Raw genomic sequence first — 20,881 nt, 5'->3', positions numbered from 1 at the left:
CGAAAAGAAACATAAAGAAAACTGAAGAAACTTATAGAAAGTAAATTTGAGAAGGAGATCTGTGTGTCAAAAAACACTTCAACGCTCAGTTTTAACAGAACTCAAGGCCAGCTTTCTCGCCTGTTGACCCTGGTACACCCAACCACACACTGTGTCTGCACACAAGGTCTTCAGCACTGTGTGTATGTGTGAGTGGGGGTAATGGACAGAGTCAGCAACACGTTTTTTTAGGATCAGGCCAGATCCTTTGAACATGCTGTGTTTACACCAGTTCAAATGCCAGCGTGCCGTGATTCACTTTGACACAGCAGGGTAGTGAGAGAATGTAAGGGAGGGGATCTGGGAATGGAGATGTGTATGTGTGTGTATGTTGTTGTGACATACATTTATGCATTTTTTCCCTGCTTCAATTACACACACACACACACTCCCACAGCCTCACTGAAGATGGAGTCTGCTTGGTGAGCTGGCTGCCTCCCCCAGTTATCCTGGGGCCAAGAACAGTGTGAATACATTATATGCACAAACACAAACACGCGACCTTATCTTTCCCACAGCCCCCCCGTGGGGGGCAACTAATGCCTGACTGTTGAGCTGTCTGCCTCCCCAAATTACTACACAACAACAGCCAAGAAACAGTGTGTTTCCAGACGCGTAATTTAGGCCCCGCACTGCGATCACAGCTTGGAGTTGCAGATGACCTTCCATGGAGCAGGTTTTGGTGAGTGTGTGTTCACTTGGGAACAGATGATGTGCATCATGGTGGACCTGGCTTTGACCTATGTCATAAAGGGAGGACTCAGTAGTGAGTAAACCCAGCCCACCCCTGTCCCGGTTTATTTCACATGCAGAAGACCTCCATGTCCTGTCCCACGTCCCACCCACATTTTCTCCAGAAAACAATTTGCACTGAAGCCAACGTATAATGAGACTGAAACTAAGAATTATTCAATCACATAGTGTCCTTCATCTTCAGTGTCTTCATCTTCGCTGTCTTCATCTTCAGTTTCAGCGCAAAGAGTCTACAGCATCCTCCATGGCCATGTTACTTCTGTCCATTACAACATTTACAGTGAAGCCATCTTACATTTCAGAGTATTTGTTGGTGACATCTGTAACTGGACGTACAGTATGTGGTGTCCTATTGAAAAAAAAGAGTATTGGTGACATCTGTAACTGGACGTACAGTATGTGGTGTCCTATTGAAATGTGTCAGTGGTATGTCATCTCTCCTCCTGAGTCCATATGCTGCGTTAGATCATTTCGCTCCACCGCTGGGTTTCCCTTTCATGTTCATCTGTTGTTCTGAATTGTAGGCGGCTCTCGGCTCCTTTCCAAACTGGCCTACACTAAATGAGGCAGATGATTTTTTGGCTTTAATGCCAAATGAATTTTCCCACCTCTTGTCCTCCTCCTCCTCCAGCCCCCTTGTGAGAGTCCATGTGCCACGGCAGAGCCACACAAACGCAAACACCCTTTCCCAGAAACTCTTTGTTGTTGTCACCAAATTAAATAATAAAAAAAAAATATTATAAGAAGAGTTGCCTTATCAAAATGGAAAAGTATATTTTGGTCATGTTCAGAAAGGAACTGAAACATTTACTGAGATACAAAAGATGGTGCCATGAATTACCTCATAATGAGTAATAATCAGTATAACAATCACACTGTTGACAGTCAATGAAGCCGTTTTTAGGTAACTCCACAGTGAAGTCAAACCCGCCCTGCCACTGCCTTTCTTGTCGTTTCCTCCGGTGACTGTCACCCCTCCTCCTAGGCAGGCTGACGTAGTGAGGATCCTCTGCTGCCCACGGGTGTGGGCGACGAACCGGCTGAGAGTATAAACGGCTTCCCGGGACTCCAGTCCGTCACTGCTTGAAGCGGCAGCAACTCGGTCACCAGAGCTGAACCTCAGCAGAGATAGCAGCAAGCAGGCACTTCCTCGCCACGCAGGCTAACTCGCTTTCGGCTTTGGTTCGAGATGGAGACTCGTAGGTCCGTGAAGGGCTCCAGCGCCCACAACCTCAAGAGTGAGTACCTCTCCAGTTTGCAGTTTGAGTGCACTGATGGTGTTTGATTTTGCAATGCATTTCTGTGATTGAATTGCAGCTTTTCACTTGCTAGTGTGCACTTCTCAAGATTCAAACAAGTGGTTTGAGGATTCATTTTAAACTTTAAAATCACAGTAATATTTCCATACTCAGCAGCCTTGTATTTCTGTAGAAAACAGCTGAGTTTATAGCCTATACTTTATTATGCTTTTGCGCACTGTCATGTTGCATCTATTCTTAACTATTTACCAAAAACGTGGGTTACACACTGTTCAGAATCCATTTAATTGTGTGTTTGTCAATTATGAATGTTAGAAAGTGAGCGTTAGAGAGTGCGCACTTTTGGGGCATTTTTACGCAAAGATTTGGCAGCAAAAGCTCGAGAAAAAACCTAAGTGTGAATTTATGTGTTATATTATCGTATTTATATGAAAAGTAATTTACAACAGTGACCAGAGTTAGTTCACATGTTTTGGCTTGTTTATCCAATCTCTCCATATCTCCTTTACGCATGGAGAGATGCAGATACGGTTTATGCGCGCATGTTTCTGAACTTTATTCCTCGTCTCATGGTGACTTTGGGGTAAATAAGGCTTAGAAGATTCTCGAAAGGTGTCTTATTCCGCTCAAAAGCTCCAGTTCTCTCTCAGCGTCCAGAGCAGCTAATAGTCCAACTTGTTAAGGGGTCAAGAGGTGAGCCGCTGGAAAATCTTGCGCACAGCAGATGAATGGGAAGTTCATTATTATTTCATCCATGTACTTTTCCCGTGGTGGCCACTTTTGTGCGCCGTTATCCGAGCTGTGCCAAGAAGCTGTTGCAATATTGATAAGAACCGAAACTGATCCGGCTCAGGTTGCCGGTTTTACGCGTGCCCTCTGCAAACCTCTCAACGGAAACATCCTTTTGATAGCCTGAGAACTAGGAAACCAGGTTAACTTAATGCAAAGAGGCACGTGAGATTCACGTTTTTTGTGTTTTTTAAAGTACTTTATGATTTTTCTTTCTGTTCTTAACTGATGAAGTCCATAGTTATGTAACATTGTCACAACAGCCATGAAGACCTATGTAAAGTGATCTGGTGGATATGAATGGGTGAATGATTTCTGTAATGTAATCTGGTGAATTATATATGAAACCCAAAGTTCTGGGAACCATCAACAAGTCACGGGTGAAAGGACAGCAGTGTTAAAAGGAATCACTGACAACAGCAACAGGTTTGACAGACAGACAGCAAAGAAAGACTGGTGCCAAAAGCTGAAATCGACCTCTCTTTATTTGTCTGTCTCTCTGTCTCTTTGCTGCTAACCTGAACAATTTAGTTTCTTTTCTTCTGGTGATAATTAACGTCCTCTCTTTCTCTATGTCTTTCCAGGTGGACTGTGTCTATGGCTGATTCTGTGGCTGGTGGTGGTGAAGCCGGGCGGGGTTGGAGCATGCCCTAGACTGTGTGTGTGTTACCCTACGCCCATGACGGTCAGCTGCCAGTCCCAGAACCTCACCATAGTGCCGGCTGGCGTTCCCTATGACTCACAACGTGTTTTCCTGCAGAACAACCGCATCACAGAGCTTCGCGCTGACTCTTTTGGCTTCGAAACACAGGTAAAAATGGCAGTGTGTGTTTTTGCATCTGTTGAATTCCCCAGCAATATTTTCAGACATTTTTAATAGTCTTTTTTTCTCCTCTCTCATCCCATTTATTTTCTCTTCGTTCTGTGCAGGTGCTTTGGTTATATGGCAACAACATCACATGGATTGAGGCCGGAGCCTTCAGTAACCTCAGGGTGCTGGAGGAGCTTGATCTGGGCGATAACCCGCTGCATCGCCTGGAAGGTGGAGCCTTCAGGGGTTTGGAGAGGCTGCAGAGCCTGCACATGCATCGCTGCAAGCTGGCCACTCTCCCCCATGACCTCTTCCACAAACTGTACAGCCTGCAGTTCCTCTACCTGCAGGTAAATCCAGCATACACACACACAAACCTAAAAACACACACATGCAAAGATTTATATTTCATAGTCATGAGTAGGTACACATGATGCTGCAGGAAACACACAGAACTAGTTTATGGACATATCAGTCAGTTGCCAACCTGTGGGCTGCACACCCACACATGCTTTCATACTGTGCATATTCATGGATTGTTCAGTGTGGTAGGTTCAGTGAATTGCACACAGCAGAGAAAAGAAAACTGAGAATATATATATATATATAAGTGAATATCGAAACGCCCATAAGATTTCGAACCAAAGATACACAGCAACAAGAACAATTAACACGTTTCAACAGTTGAAAAACAACAAAATTTAATTTAATTTTAATTTCTGTTACCATCCTTTTATTAATCATGAATTCTCTCAGACTGATTACAGTAGCAAAATTACACAGAATGATCAGATTTAGCAAAGCTGCCAAACCTCCATGCACATATAAAGAGTGTATAATACACAAAAGGGAGCATGTGCCCACACATTCCCTCTCAGCAGCAGTTGTAGCTGCAAGTCATATGAAACACAATTATTCGATATAACTCTGGCAACAGTCTCACCGGAGGATAGAATGCTAGAACATTTCACCAAAACGTCAAGCTATTATATAGAGGGAAAACTCTATTTACTTTAGAAATTCCACCTGCCGCTGGGCGAATACTAAACAATAACAATAAAACCATGTTTTACCACAAAAAAATACTTGGCTAAGTTCTAAGCTTTATTGATATCACACTCAATACCAAACAGACTAAAGGAATACTGTGGTTGCTTGGTAAAAGTAATGTTATTTTCCACAGTACTAAACCTTCTTTTGTTTTCACTTTGCTCCAGGACAATCAGCTCCACTTTCTGCAGGATGACCTCTTCTCAGATCTGGTCAACCTTACCCATCTTTTCCTGCATGGCAACCGCATCCGTGCCCTCTCTGAGAATGTGTTCAGAGGCCTGGTCAACCTGGACCGCCTCCTTCTCCATGACAACCGCATCAGGCAGGTAAACCGTCGGGCTTTTCGTGACCTGGGACGCCTGACCATCCTTTATCTGTTCAACAACTCCCTAGCCGAGCTGCCAGGCCAGGCCATGAAAGACACCCAAGGCATCCAGTTCCTCCGCCTCAACGGAAACCCCTGGTCCTGCGGCTGTGAGGCTCGCCCCCTCTGGGAGTGGTTCCGCAAGGCCCGCATCTCTTCCTCTGAGCTCATGTGCACCTCCCCATCCCAGCGTCGTGGCCAGGACCTCAGATTTCTCCGGGAGCTGGACTTCGCCCTCTGCCCTCTGCCTGACCCCGGCTCTCTGGCTGGAAGCACCACAACCACCTTCAGCACCAAGACCCGCTGGTGGTTCTCCAAGAACAAGCCTGCATCTTCATCCAAGTCATCATACCAGAAGAGCACAGACACGGTGAAGGCCTTCCCCTTTTCCGCCATCAAGCCACAGTTCCTCCCCAAAACCCCCTCCGAAACCATCTCTGCCAAGTATGAACTGTCGGAGGATGAGGTGGCGCTCCCCAAGCTGGACCAAGAAGAATACTGGGCCAACTACGGCAACGAAGACGCCTCCATCCGCTGCTTCGAGCTGGAGTGCCCCCCAGGCTATGACCCAGCCTTCCCCTCATCTTCCTCCCTACCCATCACCCCATCTCTCCTCCACCTCCTCACCCTCTCCATAGTCACATTCACTCTCCATTTTCTTTTTGGCTGAATGAATTCTCCCCTCCACACCCCTTTTTCTCCTCCAATTTCTCCCCCTACTCTTTCTAACTCTAACAAAAACCTGGATCTCGGTTCCTTTCAGTTACCTCCTCAAGTTGCAGGGGGTGCTACACTGACACAGGAGACAGGCAAGGCAGCGAGGAGCTGTTTTCAAGAGCAGAGATCAGTTCATATAGAGCAGGACAGGATTTCAGTGTTGAAGTAGCTGCTGCTAAGTAGTACAGGCTTTAAAAAGCAGTGATCACATCGTCGATAGTGATAGGTACAGTACAATGGCAGAAACCTACAACAACATCATGAAATGACAGAGACATAACTCACAGACAGCCGGTGGTGTCTCCAGATGTTTTTTGATATCACAGCTGTAAACAACGCAGGCGTTGTGACTCGTCTACAGCTATTTTCTATATCAGCTAGTGCTCACTATCCAATCACCGTTAACATTATCCCTCACTAATATATTTCTTTCACAGTGAATAATAGTGGTGATTATTAATGATAGGCTATTTGGCACTACCAGAAGAAAGGTGCGGATTAACACAAATGATGAGGGGCTTGGAAGGAGAGAAAAGAAAAATACAGAACTAAAGGGAGGAGTGAAAAGAAAAGTGAGCAGAGTGAGCTTTAGATACTCATCTAAAGGCAGAAGAGGATGAGAGGATCATTAGATCCGCAGCCAAAAGTGACTCTCCTCCCTCCTTCGGATTCAAAATCTTGTGTGATCCCAGAGATGCCAGCAAACCACCACCCACACTTGTACATACCACACATCATCACTGTACATACACCCATCGCAAAGTGCTCTGTAATTTAGACTAGCTGGATTTTTACTTTTCATTTTAGTACCATTTATTTAACGACAGCTTGTGGTGATAGAAGAGATACTTAGATAGTAAATTGAAGGCAAACTAATTAGATGTGGAAACAACAACCTTTCTGTTATCCAGTCTTATCCCTTCCTCCCTCAGACAGCCTAAAAAGTTGTTTCCCAAAAAGTGATGAGATTAAACATATCAGTACAAGCAGATAAATAATAGATGCTCACTAACTAAAAAGGGAAGGCTTGTACTCCAGATTGAGATTGTTTGTGTGTGTGTGGTTCAGTTTTTGTTGTGTGAGTGGGATTGGACTGTTGTAGACTAATAACCAAAGTCCTGAGTAGACCAGTTTGATTAGGTCTCTTCTTGAAATGAGTGCCTGTGTGTATTGCCTCTGTCTGTTTGTCTTTCTATCTTGTCTTTCTGTTGGTTAGTCTGGATTTCCAACCGGATACAGAAGATGGTGAAAACAACACTAGGGCTGAATCCTACAGAGCTCTTGTGTAGTTTGAAGCCTCAGGTCTCTGTCCGGGTGGCTCCTGTTACATTACACTTTGACCTGCAATTTGTCTCCATCAGAGTGACTATGTGTGTGTGTCTGTACAAGGATGTGTGTATTTCTTAACTGACAGTTGAAAAGTCCCATTATGCACGTGTCTCAAGGACCCAAAACTGTTTCTAAAATGTGTAGTTTCAGAAGTGCATGAGGATCTGTGTTATTGTTTTACTATTTTCTGAACAAATTAGGTCAATCCGAGGGTTTCATCTGATTTCAATCATGTATATTTGTATTTTATGGCACTACAGATCAGACAATCAAGCTGTTATGCATAAAACCATTATTCATTAGAGAACCTTTCCTCCACTGTGTGATTTTGGAAAATGGGATGGGTATTTACTCAGCAATCTGTTCAACACAATGCCAATCCAACCTGTTTGTGATCTGCATTATTCATGATCCTTGTCAACCCCATATGTTAATAAGCCCATGCTGTACCAATCAACCCTGAACCGTGACTGTGAGTTTCCGCATAGAACATGAAAGATACTGTGATGCTGTTACTCTGTATTTTTCAATGGAAAATCGAGTGTGTTTTGCTTTGTTAAAAAATAAAGAAACAATCAAACAAAAATGTTCTTTGTTGTTTCACTGTCTGTTCACATAGGAATAGAAGCACAAACACAATGTACACAGATGAAAATAGATAGAAACCTTGACATACTGATACATTTGGTTGAGTGTCAAAGCATAAAGGTGATGGTATTCTAGCCCTGTAACAATAAATTAAAATTTTCAATCAATAGCTTACTGAACATAACTTTTACAAAGATAACAGTTTCCACTTTCACACTAAAAGCACAGTAATATTCTATAATTATTATGAATGAGTGTTGTCAGTCTCATTAGAGCATAGTCTTTAATTTTGACATCTGATAGCTTTCGGCAAATAAGTCAACAATGAGGAAAAAAGTTTTAAAAGAATCATGTAATAGTGCTTCTGTCAAACCTCTAAGAAAAGGGAGGAGGTGGTAATGTGGTTGTGTGTCTGTGTGTGTATGCAAGTGTGTGAAGTGTAAGAAATCATGTGACAGTGTGAGCGTGTTTAGTGAAGGTCAGTCTCGCCCCAATCACTTTTCTCACCATGTGCAGAAGGCAGCTATATTCGGCCATATTATGCAGAGAGATGGGTCGATGAGCTGTCCAAGTGTAGTGTGTGTGTGTGTGTGCTTGGTTTCATGGGGTTTGGGGGGGCGGTATACTGAGGTATGATTCAGGGAAGGGGCAGAATGGGGAAAACGCCAGGATGAAAATGTGACGATGTGTCCCAGAATCAGTACACCCCCTCAACAGACTAACTCTCACCATAATAATGATGGTGATACATACACTCATGCATGTGTTTGCAAGTGCAAAGACACATAGACATACATGTACATGTGCAAATACACACTAACACAATCAAATTAAGTTCAGAGACGTTTGGTTCAGAGGCTTTCTAATCTTTTTTGTCTTCCAGCTCATTATTCATCACTTTCACACCTTACTTTGCTCTCACCTTTTCTTCTTCCTCTTTTCTCTCCTTTATTTTTCTCCTCTCTGTGACGACAGTTCCCTCCCTCCTTCGAGTCAGAATCTGCAGGAGATAAATCATCATCATAAACCCACATACATTATTGTAGGTACTTAACAGAAGTTTCCTTTCAGAACTTTTTATTTCCTCTGCTCCACATTTTTTTCAGTCAAATTTTACATGCACATTTTTACCTTAAAGAAGCTGTATTTAATGCTGAGACTGAGACAACAAACTGCCATAATTCATAGAGGGAAATTTAGCACACTTGGGTGGTAAACCTCAGTGTATCTATGTTGTTAATAAATCCATTAGAGTTTTGGAAATGTTATGAACCAGTGTCATAGAGGTTTGGTTGGGGTATTATCCTGTGATTGGCTGCAGAAGCAGCAAAGTTTAAAAAATCCTTGTTGTCTCCCAATCTAGCAGTAAAATCTGCCCTTTGTGTCAGCATCAAGATCTTACTGCTAAAAACAGCCAGACTAAAAGAGTCTACATGCTAGCAACGTTAGGTTGTCTTGAGGGACTTAATGAGAATGTAATGCCATCAATGCTGTGTGGTAAGAAACTCGTTTTTCACAACTAAAAATACTCGCCGTCTTCCCCTACAACATGCTACTGCTACTATTCACAGTTATTTCTCTTTTCACCCCAAACTACTGTAATACTGACTATTACAAGTTTACACCTGCTGCCTGCTTTGTAGCTTGGCAACCTGGGAAATGTGGAAAATTGCTGATAGAAAAAGTAGATTGAAGGAAACACTGTTTTGTGGGCATACCACCACAGATGTGTTGACACTTTATTATGATATAAGGCAACCTAGAGACGGAGTTTGTCTTAAATGCCAGTGTGTTTGTGCTTTTGTATTAGTTTGCTTGATAACATGCTAATAAAATGATTCTGGCAGCCGGTTAACAAGCACAAAGACTGGAAACAGGAGGAAACAGCTAGCCTGTCTCCGTCCAGTGGTAACTAAATCTGCCTACCAGCTCTTCCAAGTTCGCTAATTGACACGTTGTATCTTGTTGTATCAGTACAAAAACTGAAGTTTAATAATGAGATTTTGTTGTTGTTGGGGACGGCTAGCTATTTCCTCGTTTCCAGTCTTTGTGCTAAGCTAAGGTAACCAGCTTCTAAAGGTTTCATAGTTACCATACACACATAAAGGCAGTTCAATCTTCTCATTTAACTTTCCACTAGAGAGAAAATGTGTGTATTTCCTGAAATCTCAGACTTCTGTTTTAAAGGCCCAACATGTAACATTTAGGAGGCTCTCTCAGCAGAAATAGAATATAATATTCATATGAATGTTTCCATTAGTGAATAATCACCTGAAAATAAGAACTGTTGTGTTTGTGTTACCTTAGAAGGAGCTATTTGTATCTACAGAGGGAGCGGCTCCTATTCCATGGAGGCTGCCATGTATAACCGCCATGTTTCTTCAGTAGCCCAGAACCGACAAACCAAACATTGGCTCTAGTTTCTTGTGTGTTTTGCAGCCACTAAAGTTTCTCTTGCGTGATTAGAATGGGAGGACGAGGCGAGGGGGTTCTAATCTGCAATATGCCACTAAATCTTATGCACTGGTCCTTTAAGGATATTTTAAAACGAGCATGACCTCAGGCAGTCAATGCTTCCAGCAATAGTAAAAACAATATTGGGTTCAGACTTTTCATAGACATGTGACTGGGAAAACATGAAAAGCAGCATTGGCCTACTTGTCTACTACAAAAGCTTTTGCAACAGTTACATGAATGGTGACCACAAAGACTTTATATTATTAATTCATTTAAAAATAGCATCTTTGAATTTACATTATGTAAAAAGACATTTACTCAGGGTCATAATTTCACACCATTGTGCAGCTGGCAGTAATGGAAGACTGTCGATATCCCCTCTCAGCTTTTCCTCTGTTACCCACCTCAGGAAATGCACATCAAAAACTTTAATCGTGACCAATGTGATTACTCTATGCATACTTCCAAGTTGTTGTTTTCCTGGCAGCACTGTAGGCGTTTGCCCTCTATGCGTGAAAGCAGCTGCCTGGGTGGTCATGGGACACATTTACAGTTTTTCCGGTGCAGGAACACAACCAGGCCATTAGCAGAGAGAATGCCTCTGAAGTCGTCAGACTTTGATGATGTGCGCTTATCACGTACTGTGCCCACTCATTCTCCCCCAACTCTCTTATCATATTTTCTTGCCTCTGCTTGTCTTCCTCTCTTTTGTATGTTTGCCTGCCTTTCATATGCTGTCACTCAGCCATTGTTTGAACCCCTATCACTCCAGCACTCCTCTCTCTCTCTCTGCCTGTCACACAGTCTCCCCCACATGGTTATGCTTGCCTTGGCCAAGCCTGTGCATTGGCTCATATGAGTTGGCGTGCTTGCTTGCGTGTCATCAGCGTGTTCACTGACGCTCACCATCACACATGTCTTATTTGCAGAGAACAAACCGAGACTCGCACCCTGACGTCAGAGGACCCGTGATGGAAGCTGAGAGAGACTTACAGGAAGATGAAATGGATTCTTTCACTCCCACTTCATACTGAGTGTTCACATTGAAAGAACAAAACAGAAAAGATGTCTTTTCTTGACATTATACACGAGAATATGTTCATAACTTCAGTATGACAATGCAGTGGTGCAGACATCCATAATTGATGAACATCATTTGCAGCACTGTTGCAATGACCAGCTCCTGTTGTTCAGTACGTGGAAACGTGCTGAACTCATGGAAACATGAGACTGCGGGGCATTGAACCTCTGCTCCTGATAAGTCGTCAAACAGAAGAGAGAGGAAAAAGAGTCAGGCAAAATAGGGGGATGAGGAGATCCTCTCTCCAGCTAAATAAATAATTTTGAGTGGAAACACTGACTACTCTCATATAAACAGTGAGACTTTGCTATGAGTTCACCAACTAAGTCCCAGTGTCATTGGATAAAGACCAGGCGTTTACCAAAAGAGCATCAGGGGGAAACCTCTTAAGTATTTACAGAATGCCAAAAACATAAGAAATAGAAAGTTATTGCTTTTACGAATATAATTTCCCTCTGGGATTATTAAAGTATTTCTGATTAACTCTTTTAAAATACAGTTTTATTATGTGCAACAGTTTTTTAAAAAGGTTTGCATAACCGCAAAAGCCTGGAGACTCAAACCGTAGTAGTTCATATAATTCTTCAAGCCAATAAACAAAATTGAAGCTACATTTATTCAAAACGAACTGATTATAGTGAAATGCAGAGTTCTACATGGCAGCTTTAAAAGTACACTGTAAAATATCCAGTGCTGGAAGTAGAAGTAGTCTGATTGTAAAAGTAACAACACAACAATGTAAAAATAATAATCTAAAGTAAAAGTCCACCATTCAAAATCCTACTTAGGTACAGAAGCGAAATGTTACATACAACAACCACATTATTTGCTTTTTAATATGTACGTAAACATAATGTTACAGTTGCTGTTGGTCAAGATGAAGTTATGCATTATATAAAGTCAGGTCTCCTTATTTAGCCCAGTGATTCCCAGCCTGTGGGTCAGGGTTTCTTCAAAGTGCCACAAGATAAGTGATGAGTTTTATAATGTAAATACATGAGTTTTGATTATTTTAAGTATTTAAATAAATTTTAAGTTGAGTCAACTTTTCTTACATTTTCTAGACTTTCCAGCATGTATGGTTTGAGTTTTAAACCTCTCCAGAGACGTTGGAAACCTGCTGTGTGTCATTTACTGAAATGATTCCCCAACTTTTTACTTAAGGGCCATACATAATCATACATAGTTGATAGACTTCTTTTTTGACAAATTCAGTGTTTAATTCTCATTGTTTTATTAGCTCTTCGGTTGTTTTAACTATATGCAGGATAAGGCTGTTTGGCAGAGAGTGAAGCTCTGTGAATATAGCAGGTCTTCACTGTGTTCTTCCTTTTTTTTAAATTTCTATCCCATATGATAGTCTAATCTTTTTTTTTAAAAGTTTTATTACATCCCTTCAGATCAAGAAGGCTTTTGACCCCCCGGTTGGGAACCACTGTTTCACTGTGATGTGTGAGCAGCCTCTCATATATTATCTTTGTACCAACTCTGGTATAAAAGTGGCTCTTGCAGGAACATGTACAGCATAAGGAAGTAATGGACTCTTGAACCTGAGTCAATGTAACTACAAAATCTGTCTGTGATATATGTCAGTGTGACTAAACAGTCGTTGATCCAACTTAATATATTAAGCTTATTGAACTTGTTTGCTCAACACCAGTGAACTTAACTAATTCCATTATAATGGCCCATGAGCCAACTTTGAATTATTCATGTTTAGTTAGGCTAACTAACTTTCAAGGCAGCAGTGGCGCTTGTGTTTTGTGTGCTTCACAGATTTAGAATCATTTAAAGAGGAAGAAGATTAATTGATTATCAAACAATTAAACCTACTTTTATCAGCTGGATAGCCCTAAAGTAGATAAGATGCTGTAGCTGAGAGCAGCAAACATAACAAAAAGACTTGAATTTATGAATGAAATATTCGCCTTCTGTTGTTGTTGTGTGTACGCACAGAAATATCTGCGTTCATTCATAAGTGTTTGTGTGCGCTTGATCACAGGACTACGCATTGTGTAGGCAACCAAGAATCCTGTGCATCCGGTCTTGAGTCAGTCTGAAGTAAAAGAAGAAAGCGGGGTGAAGACGGGGCACATCTGTTTGACGGTCTGTCCGCTCCTCTGAGGGTTTACGCACACAGCTAAAAATATATTGCAACAGATTGCAAAGACAGATCGGGATCCAAAAAAAAAAGGTAGAGATTTGATGAGTCTTTGTGTCTGGTCGGTTTCACGAAAATGGGACGGACTGAGTGAAAGATTTGAATCACATGGCAAAGACAATGAAAGTAAAAGTGGCCAAGATAAAGAGTGGGTCTTGAGTTTGTTGTTCTCAAGAGAACAAAAGAACCGTGATTAGATGAGCGCTTGTGAGTCAGTCACACCGCCTCGCTCTGGGAGGTTGTATAGCCCTGTTGGCACAGACGCAGCTTGTGACGACAATTTGTTTGAGTGCCCAAAAATGTGACTGCCACATCCACTGAGAAAGACACAGGGGATTCGGTATTGCTATTCCGGTAACACCATATTTGCTCTTCGCTTTGGAGTATTCAAACACATCCGTCTGTTGCTCTGCAGGGTTTTCTCTCGCTTTCTTCCTGTTTGTTTTGGATGCTGTTTTTCAGCTGTCCATCACAAGTCCATATTTGGGGATTATGCGAACAATTAGAGAATTAGGGGACACAACCCTTAGGACCAGCATTCATCTGCCCCAATGTTTGCAGAGGACAACATAGACATCTTCGGTTGGAACAACCAGAAGGGGGATTGATCTGAAGTGTTATCTTCGGTTTTAGGTCTGAATGGGATGACGCAGATATGAGACCAAAAAAAAGTCAGACTCCCATGATTCTGTCAGCGGTCCCAACGTGTCATCTGGGTATCCAAAGTGTTTTCTTTACCATGAAACCTTGTTTAAAATATCTTACGTTACATGCAGCATATGTCATTGTCAAATCATCATTTGTGAAATAATTGCTAGAATCAAAAAAAAAAAAATCCATTGATGGCTGCTTACTCGAGGTCCTTTGTCATATTCATCAGACACGTAAACCCAGAACACCAGCTGGGATGACTTTCCATGGAAGACGCTCTGGTGACCTGCCAGATCTGGGTTTAGATAGGAGCAGAAGCAAATTCTCTGACTCACACAAAAGGTTACATAGTTCTTGAAAACACTTTGTAGCAAATGAAGTTGTCATCAGTTACTGTGATGGATGAATTAGCTAATTATAAATAACCATGCAATAAAATAATGTTGGGGATAAAATAACATATTAAAGCTGAAAGCTTGTTTAACAGTGAGCAGGTTCAGCTGACTGATCTTCATGTAAAGAAAGTTGAAAAGAATAAATCAGACTTCAACCATTATGGTAGCGTGGTAAAAATGTTTCAAAGACATTAATCTGTATCTACTTGAGGTATGATGAATACTCTGTACTACATTTCCCTTAAGGGACCCCTTTTCTATCATTTATTAAAGTGACAACTAAGTGACACATTTTATGGATATTTAATATTGTATTCAAAACTGTACAATTTTAAGCAGATTATTTCCTCACTATGGATATTTTAAAACAATGTCTGTATTGTGTTTTTTTTTTTAAACTTGTTTAACAATCGTATGAACTTAATGTTCACATAAGTGAACCAAATACTGAGATAAAGGCCTACTGCGTATATGTTTTAAGTTTTCTAGCACGCCTTAAAATCAAGAAGGCCTTGCAACCCACTAGGAAGCATTGGCGACCCCTAGTGGGGCTCCCGATCCCCAGGTTGGGAACCAGTGCTGCAGCCTACTTATTATAGGGGGACCCAGAATCCAGATAAAATAAAGTTATGAGATTCTGGTAAAAAAAAAAAAAAAAACATCTAATAAGCGATGTGTCATTGTGTTTGAATATAACTAATTGTATGTGATACATCAGTAAGGAAACTCCGTTGTCAATGGGAAAAAAAACTTGAAGTTTGATTGATGGAATTGTTGCCTAATAATGGTTTCGTCCATCACGCTGAAACCCCCTACAGCCAAGTAGTTTGGTACAGCCGACATGCGCGCGAAACTAAAGTTTTGTAACAGCAATGGCGTCTAAAGCAGGTAGGTGTGCTGTGTTTATAGACGCCCACTAATAAACTAATACAACTGTGTCCTTTAGCAGCATTATAGAGATGTGATGTATCGTGTGTAGTTACAATATAACGCTAGGTGACGTTACAGCGTCCTATACAACGGCTGTCATCTGATGTTGATGCTAAACTTTCATCTTGAAGGCTTCAGTGTAGTTAGCATGTGGTTCCAGTCACAGTGGCTGACTCGGTGCTTTATCTAACCTCATCTTATATTTAACAGTCCCTTTCATTAGTGACGTTATTGACAGCGTCGTCTTTGTTATGAGAACAAACCTGCAACAATATCACGTGTGCAGGTCGCCGAGGGACGAAGCGCAAAGCCGAGGTCCAGGTTGAGGAGGAGGAGGAGGAGGAGGAGGAGGAGAAAGACAGAGGAGAGGGGGAGGACGACCAGGAGGGCCAGAGGGTGGTCATTGAACACTGGTGAGTAACTTAGTGGTATCACATTATAGTCTGTAGATAGGTGAATAAACACACAGATACTGAACATTGATTAAGTAGTTAATTAGTTAGTCTCATGTAAAAGTAATGCATTTGATTCTACTCCTAGTAGAGATAGTGATTCATGTATGTGCCCGCTCTTCCGTCTGTATTCCCATTTCGACAATATCCTCAATGTTGCTTAACATGGAAACACAGAACTCCTGAAGATCTCACGATCATGCAAGTCTACATTCCTTTAGGACTACCAGTTTTAATTATTTCAACTTTGGTTCTCAGAAATCATGTTTTTTTTGTCCCTCATTGAGTCTCAGCCGCTGTTCAATTCAGAACATTTGTTATTGCAGTTATTAACAAAACACAGCTTCTTAGTTTCTGAATTTAACCAAAGTTGACCTGAAAGTTAAAAGTAAACTAGAGCTGTGCTATAAATCAATTAATTTAAACCGTGGATGTGATAATGCAGAGATACACAGCTTCTCAGGACTCTGTAAAACAAGTCCTACTCCAGTCAAATGTACACAAAACGTGTAGAATCATTTCCCCATAGTACACCTTAACACCAAGTGTATCGATTGTACATCAGCCCCGGTTTTCTCTGCACTGAATCACAATTAGACAGTTCACAAAAGCAATTCCATCTATTGAATGGGTACATTGAAGTACATGAGCCTATCTGACAAAAAGGTTTGGAACCGCTGCTCTTATTCATAAGACGTCCTGCTGAACATTAGGCAACAAACAAGCATGATACCTTCATAAAAGAAGCAGCAGCAACTCTGAAGAATGATGGAATGATCATCAACTGCTGCCTATAGTTATTAACTAATACATATCCCCCTAAAGTATGAGTATAAAATGGTATTAATCAAGTAAAGTGCGTTTAACGTTAAACTTGAGTAAATGTATGCAGTTGTCATCCTCATGGATAAGTTGCACAGATGTCCAACTGATGGTTTGTCTGTTATTTCTGGCAGTAAGAGCTGACGAGTGTATGGGCGTAATGCTGAGGAGGTGAAATCCGCCCTCCTGGCTGCCCACCCTGGACTGACTGTGGTCCTCAACCCTGAGAAACCCCGCAGGAACAGCTTTGAGATTACTCTGCTGGACGGAGGCAAAGGTGAGGAAGGCCGAAAAGGGGATGTCGAAAAATAACTCGACCATTTGGCGTCCCCAGTAAAAGACCATCATTCTTAGCCAAGTGTCACTATCTCTGTTTTTGAACTTCTACCCATTTGTAGTCGCTAACAAAAACAGGTTGTTTTTTTTTTGTAACCCCTGTTTGCCATGTACCTAGTTTAGTTTTCTTATGTAGGTTGAGGAAAGACCAGTAAGGACAGGAAAGGTATATACTGGCATGTGATGGGAACGCAAACTTCAGAATGATCCAGAATCTAATTGAACACGTGTTTTCCAACCATTCAGGAAAGCCACACCAGAAAACTAATCTCATCTTTATGTTTAAAAGGTTTTACATCCGCTGTAAATTGGATGTGTTAACTAGGGAACTGAAGAAAGTAAAATCTTACCACAATTGTACTCCGAGTGATTGTTTTCTGCTCGAACAGTCAACAGGAGGCTGTGTTTACCAGAAGCGCAGAATGGCCACCAGAGATTTGCAAAAGAAAGAGCGAGACGTGCTAAAACACAATCTCCCTTTGCTAATTAGTCATAATGTGTGCTCTGTGTTTATTGTGTAAATATAATTAGACACCAGTTAGTGTTCACTTTTTGAACATTTATTTTTGGAGTGTCTCATATTAAACTGTAAACTAAATGTTTTTGATTTTACTGCTATCCTCTAAGACATGAATAATATTGCTTATTTTCTTTATTGTCCCACAAATGACTCTGTTGTATTCTGTCCCATCCCTAAAGAAACGTCTCTGTGGACTGGAATAAAGAAGGGTCCGCCTCGTAAGCTGAAGTTTCCTCAACCCGATGTTGTAGTTGCTGCTCTAAAGGAGGCTCTAAAGGCTGAGTAGAGACCTCGTGAAGGTTTGTCATTTCAAAGCGGTCATGCAGAATTATAATAATATGGAAGGCAGTAGATATACAAATTAGCAAAGATTTCACGCTCACAGTGAATTTCATTCAGCTGTAAAAGGAGACTTGAGAGCTGCTTTGTTTTAGAGGTAAAGGGAGTTGAGGGTGAAACTATTCTGCTTTCAGATTAAGTTTCACACGAGGGAACCAAATGTGGATTTTAACACGATACTCCATCTATGTAGAATTTGTGTTGGAAATGCCATTGTCTTTTTTTAATTGTGAAGTATGAGTTACAATGGGATGCATTTCATGGGATGTATGGTATCACCATTTATCTCAACTGCCTGGTTTGTGGGCAAGAATTAACTTAAATTAATGAAATTAACTTAAATATGAAACGATGTTGATGAGGCGAGTTGGTTGCAATCTGCTACTTCACCACTAGGTGTCATTATCTAGAAGAAGAAGAAGATATACTTTATTGATCCCCTAGGGCAAATTGTTTCTTTTAACACACACACACACACACACACACACTGAAATGCACACTTCATGCACATGTGGACATGCAAAGGGGAGAGATGGTGGAGTGATCTAGTGTGCAAATTTGTACTGGAAATGCTGAAATCTCTTCCCTTATGTATTTTTCCATTTCCCCACCGCCCGCTGCAGAGCCATGTGTCATAACCCAAACTTCGATTTCTTTTGATGTCTTAGCATCATATGAGTCACCAGCCTAGAGGAGACATAAACTGCTTGTTAGTCAAATTTATGATACAGTGTCAACTTTCAGCCATTAGACTAAAACGAACAGACTTCTTACTTTCAGTGGCAATATGGTGTGGACCCTTCTATAAAATGAAATTAGCAGGTCTGAAAGTAAAGGCATGCATTGCACAATGTAATGGCTATAGTAATGACACCATTGTGCGTTTTATAGCCTCGCTTTCACTGTGCAGTTCTGTGTTCATGCATGATATTTTCCAGCAAAAAGAAGGCTCAATTTATGACACAAAGGAAGTGCTTTTTCGCTTTAAAATAAACGGGTATTGCGGCATACTTGAAGTGGTACCCCCATAAATTTATACAAAAGGGGGTGTAGCTCACCTGGTAGATCCCCTTGTACAAACTCCTTACTGCAGCGGCCTGGGTTCACTTCCATCCTGTCCTGCTGATTGTCATCCCCTCTCTCCCTACTTCCCTGTCTCTCTTCAGCTCCTCCTGTCTAATAAAGGCCATAAAAGCCCCCACTAAAAATAGTGTATACAAAAGTGTCTTTGTTTAATGTTATCATAAAATTTGTTAGACTCAAAACACATCGACTTGTTGCTTATCAGTTATTTTTACCAACATCTCGTATGATATTTTGTCTTCTTTCCCCCGGAGGCTTGTGTCGTAACCTACATTTGAATTTCCTTTCTTGTCTTACTCTTTTATGAGTCACCAGCCTAGAGGAGACATGAACTGCATACAGTGTCAACCTTCAGCCATTAGACCATAGCTAACAGATTTCTTACTTTCAGTGGCAGGATAAATGGCGTGGACCCTTATTTAAGAATAAAATATAAAATATTTGTTTATTTCATTTCATATGATAAGTCAATAGTACTTTACCGCCGTACTTTGTAGAAGTGTCTATACTGCTGCTGGTCAAGATTGATGGCCTCATAGGTAACTAGGGCTGGAGTAGGGCTAGTACCTGTGGTGTGTAAAGAATTTATTTTATTTATTTATGTATTTTTTACAGAGTTTAACATGAAAATATTGTTGTTTTACATGCAGCCAACAGTTCGGGAGATGTGGCTCAAGGAAGCAGAATGATGAGGAGTGACCAATGGGAAGTTCTCAGTCTCTTCTCTGATGATCCAAGCTTCAGTAGCTCATGTCTTCTGGATACATGGTGACACCTAGTGGAGCATCTCTGCACCAATACATTTCACAACTTCTGCTGTTTTCTTAGTGTTTCTCCATTCCTCAACGGTTTATTGTGCTTTTATATGTCTTTATGGTAAATAAAATGCTTCTTGTTTCTTAGTTATTGTGTGAGTGTATGTTTTATTTTTATTTTTGTCATTTGGAAGGTATTTATTCCTGTACAAGTAATAATTATGGCATGTAATTAAAAAGATGTATTGTCTTGCATATAAAACCTGGTTTGTCCACTTGTTATCAGTACCCAGTGATTTTTAAAGCCTCAAGATAACATTTGTGACTTATACTACAACAAATGAAGGTTTCCCATTTTCAAATAAAACTATTTTCACTTGATGCTGAAAAACATTATTACGTAACTGTTGGTTTTAAATCATAAAATGACAACAAAAAAAGTCTTTTATTGACTCAAAGTCGTATTGCTGTCGTTTTTATCGAACCAATATTGTCAATAATCGATTTTTTTCCCTCCCAACGGAAACAAACGTCGACGACGATTGGTTGCTAAGGCTGTGACATCATCACTACGCGACCAGGCAGGCACAGGACAGAAGCGGCTGGGAGTCATTTTCATGCTACAATAACGCTTCAGATTAGTTTGTAAGTGCAACACATGAAAAATAATCACCGGACGACATTTCCTTGACAACACGGGAGCGGTTTACTGACGTTTTGAGCGTTTCTAGGAAGTAAATCCGCCTTTACTGCTGAAATAAGCGTGGCTAACTTAGCTACGGCCTGCTAACTAAGCTGGTGTTTGCCAGCAGCAGACCAATGAGCTCAACTATGTTCTTACAATGTGCTCATGGATAAGTAAACATGTTATGATAACTCTTATTGTAGCCAACGCTTAGCCAAAGATTGACACTGTCCTGTGTAAAGATTAAACCCCTCAGAGAGGCCGAGAGTTGAGCTGCCACTTTATAATAAAAGTACCTGCTGGCATTAATTTAATACTTGTTACTTGTTATTTGGCTGTGTCCTTATGTTTGTGTTAGCGTTTTTGAAAAAGAGATGTGTGTTAAAATACTTATTACCGGTTTTATACATATTTTAGAACTTTGTGGCTCTAACTTTTCACAAAAGTCAATATTCTTGACATCTCGTAGAGTTAATCAGTACATGATAAATGTGATAATACTACATTAAAAT

General features: G+C 41.0%; 3 protein-coding genes across 3 annotated transcripts in view; all 3 read left to right on the top strand.

Moving 5' to 3' along the window:
- Positions 1–1,860: 1,860 nt before the first annotated feature.
- rtn4rl2b (reticulon 4 receptor-like 2b) lies at positions 1,861–7,689 on the top strand. Its single transcript, XM_035668741.1, has 4 exons — positions 1,861–2,030; positions 3,425–3,651; positions 3,771–4,001; positions 4,869–7,689. Exons 1-4 carry the CDS (start codon positions 1,982–1,984, stop codon positions 5,736–5,738), a joined length of 1,377 nt encoding a protein of 458 aa, XP_035524634.1. The 5' UTR covers positions 1,861–1,981; the 3' UTR covers positions 5,739–7,689.
- Positions 7,690–15,256: 7,567 nt separating this feature from the next.
- On the top strand, positions 15,257–19,831 carry selenoh (selenoprotein H). The gene is made up of 5 exons (XM_035669745.1): positions 15,257–15,335; positions 15,664–15,790; positions 16,786–16,928; positions 17,687–17,806; positions 19,580–19,831. Exons 1-4 carry the CDS (start codon positions 15,320–15,322, stop codon positions 17,791–17,793), a joined length of 393 nt encoding a protein of 130 aa, XP_035525638.1. The 5' UTR covers positions 15,257–15,319; the 3' UTR covers positions 17,794–17,806; positions 19,580–19,831.
- Positions 19,832–20,243: 412 nt separating this feature from the next.
- clp1 (cleavage factor polyribonucleotide kinase subunit 1) overlaps positions 20,244–20,881 on the top strand; it is a 3,157-nt gene continuing 2,519 nt past the window's right edge. Inside the window, exon 1 of the mRNA XM_035669744.1 lies at positions 20,244–20,329. The gene's annotated coding sequence lies outside the window, so the exon portion shown is untranslated. The remainder of the gene's footprint in view (positions 20,330–20,881) is intronic.

The sequence above is a fragment of the Morone saxatilis genome, unplaced genomic scaffold (genome assembly GCF_004916995.1).
Source record: "Morone saxatilis isolate NCDOM2014 unplaced genomic scaffold, NCSU_SB_2.0 Contig22, whole genome shotgun sequence".
Taxonomy (NCBI): Eukaryota; Metazoa; Chordata; class Actinopteri; family Moronidae; genus Morone; species Morone saxatilis.
This window is presented reverse-complemented; position numbering and strand designations above follow the sequence as displayed.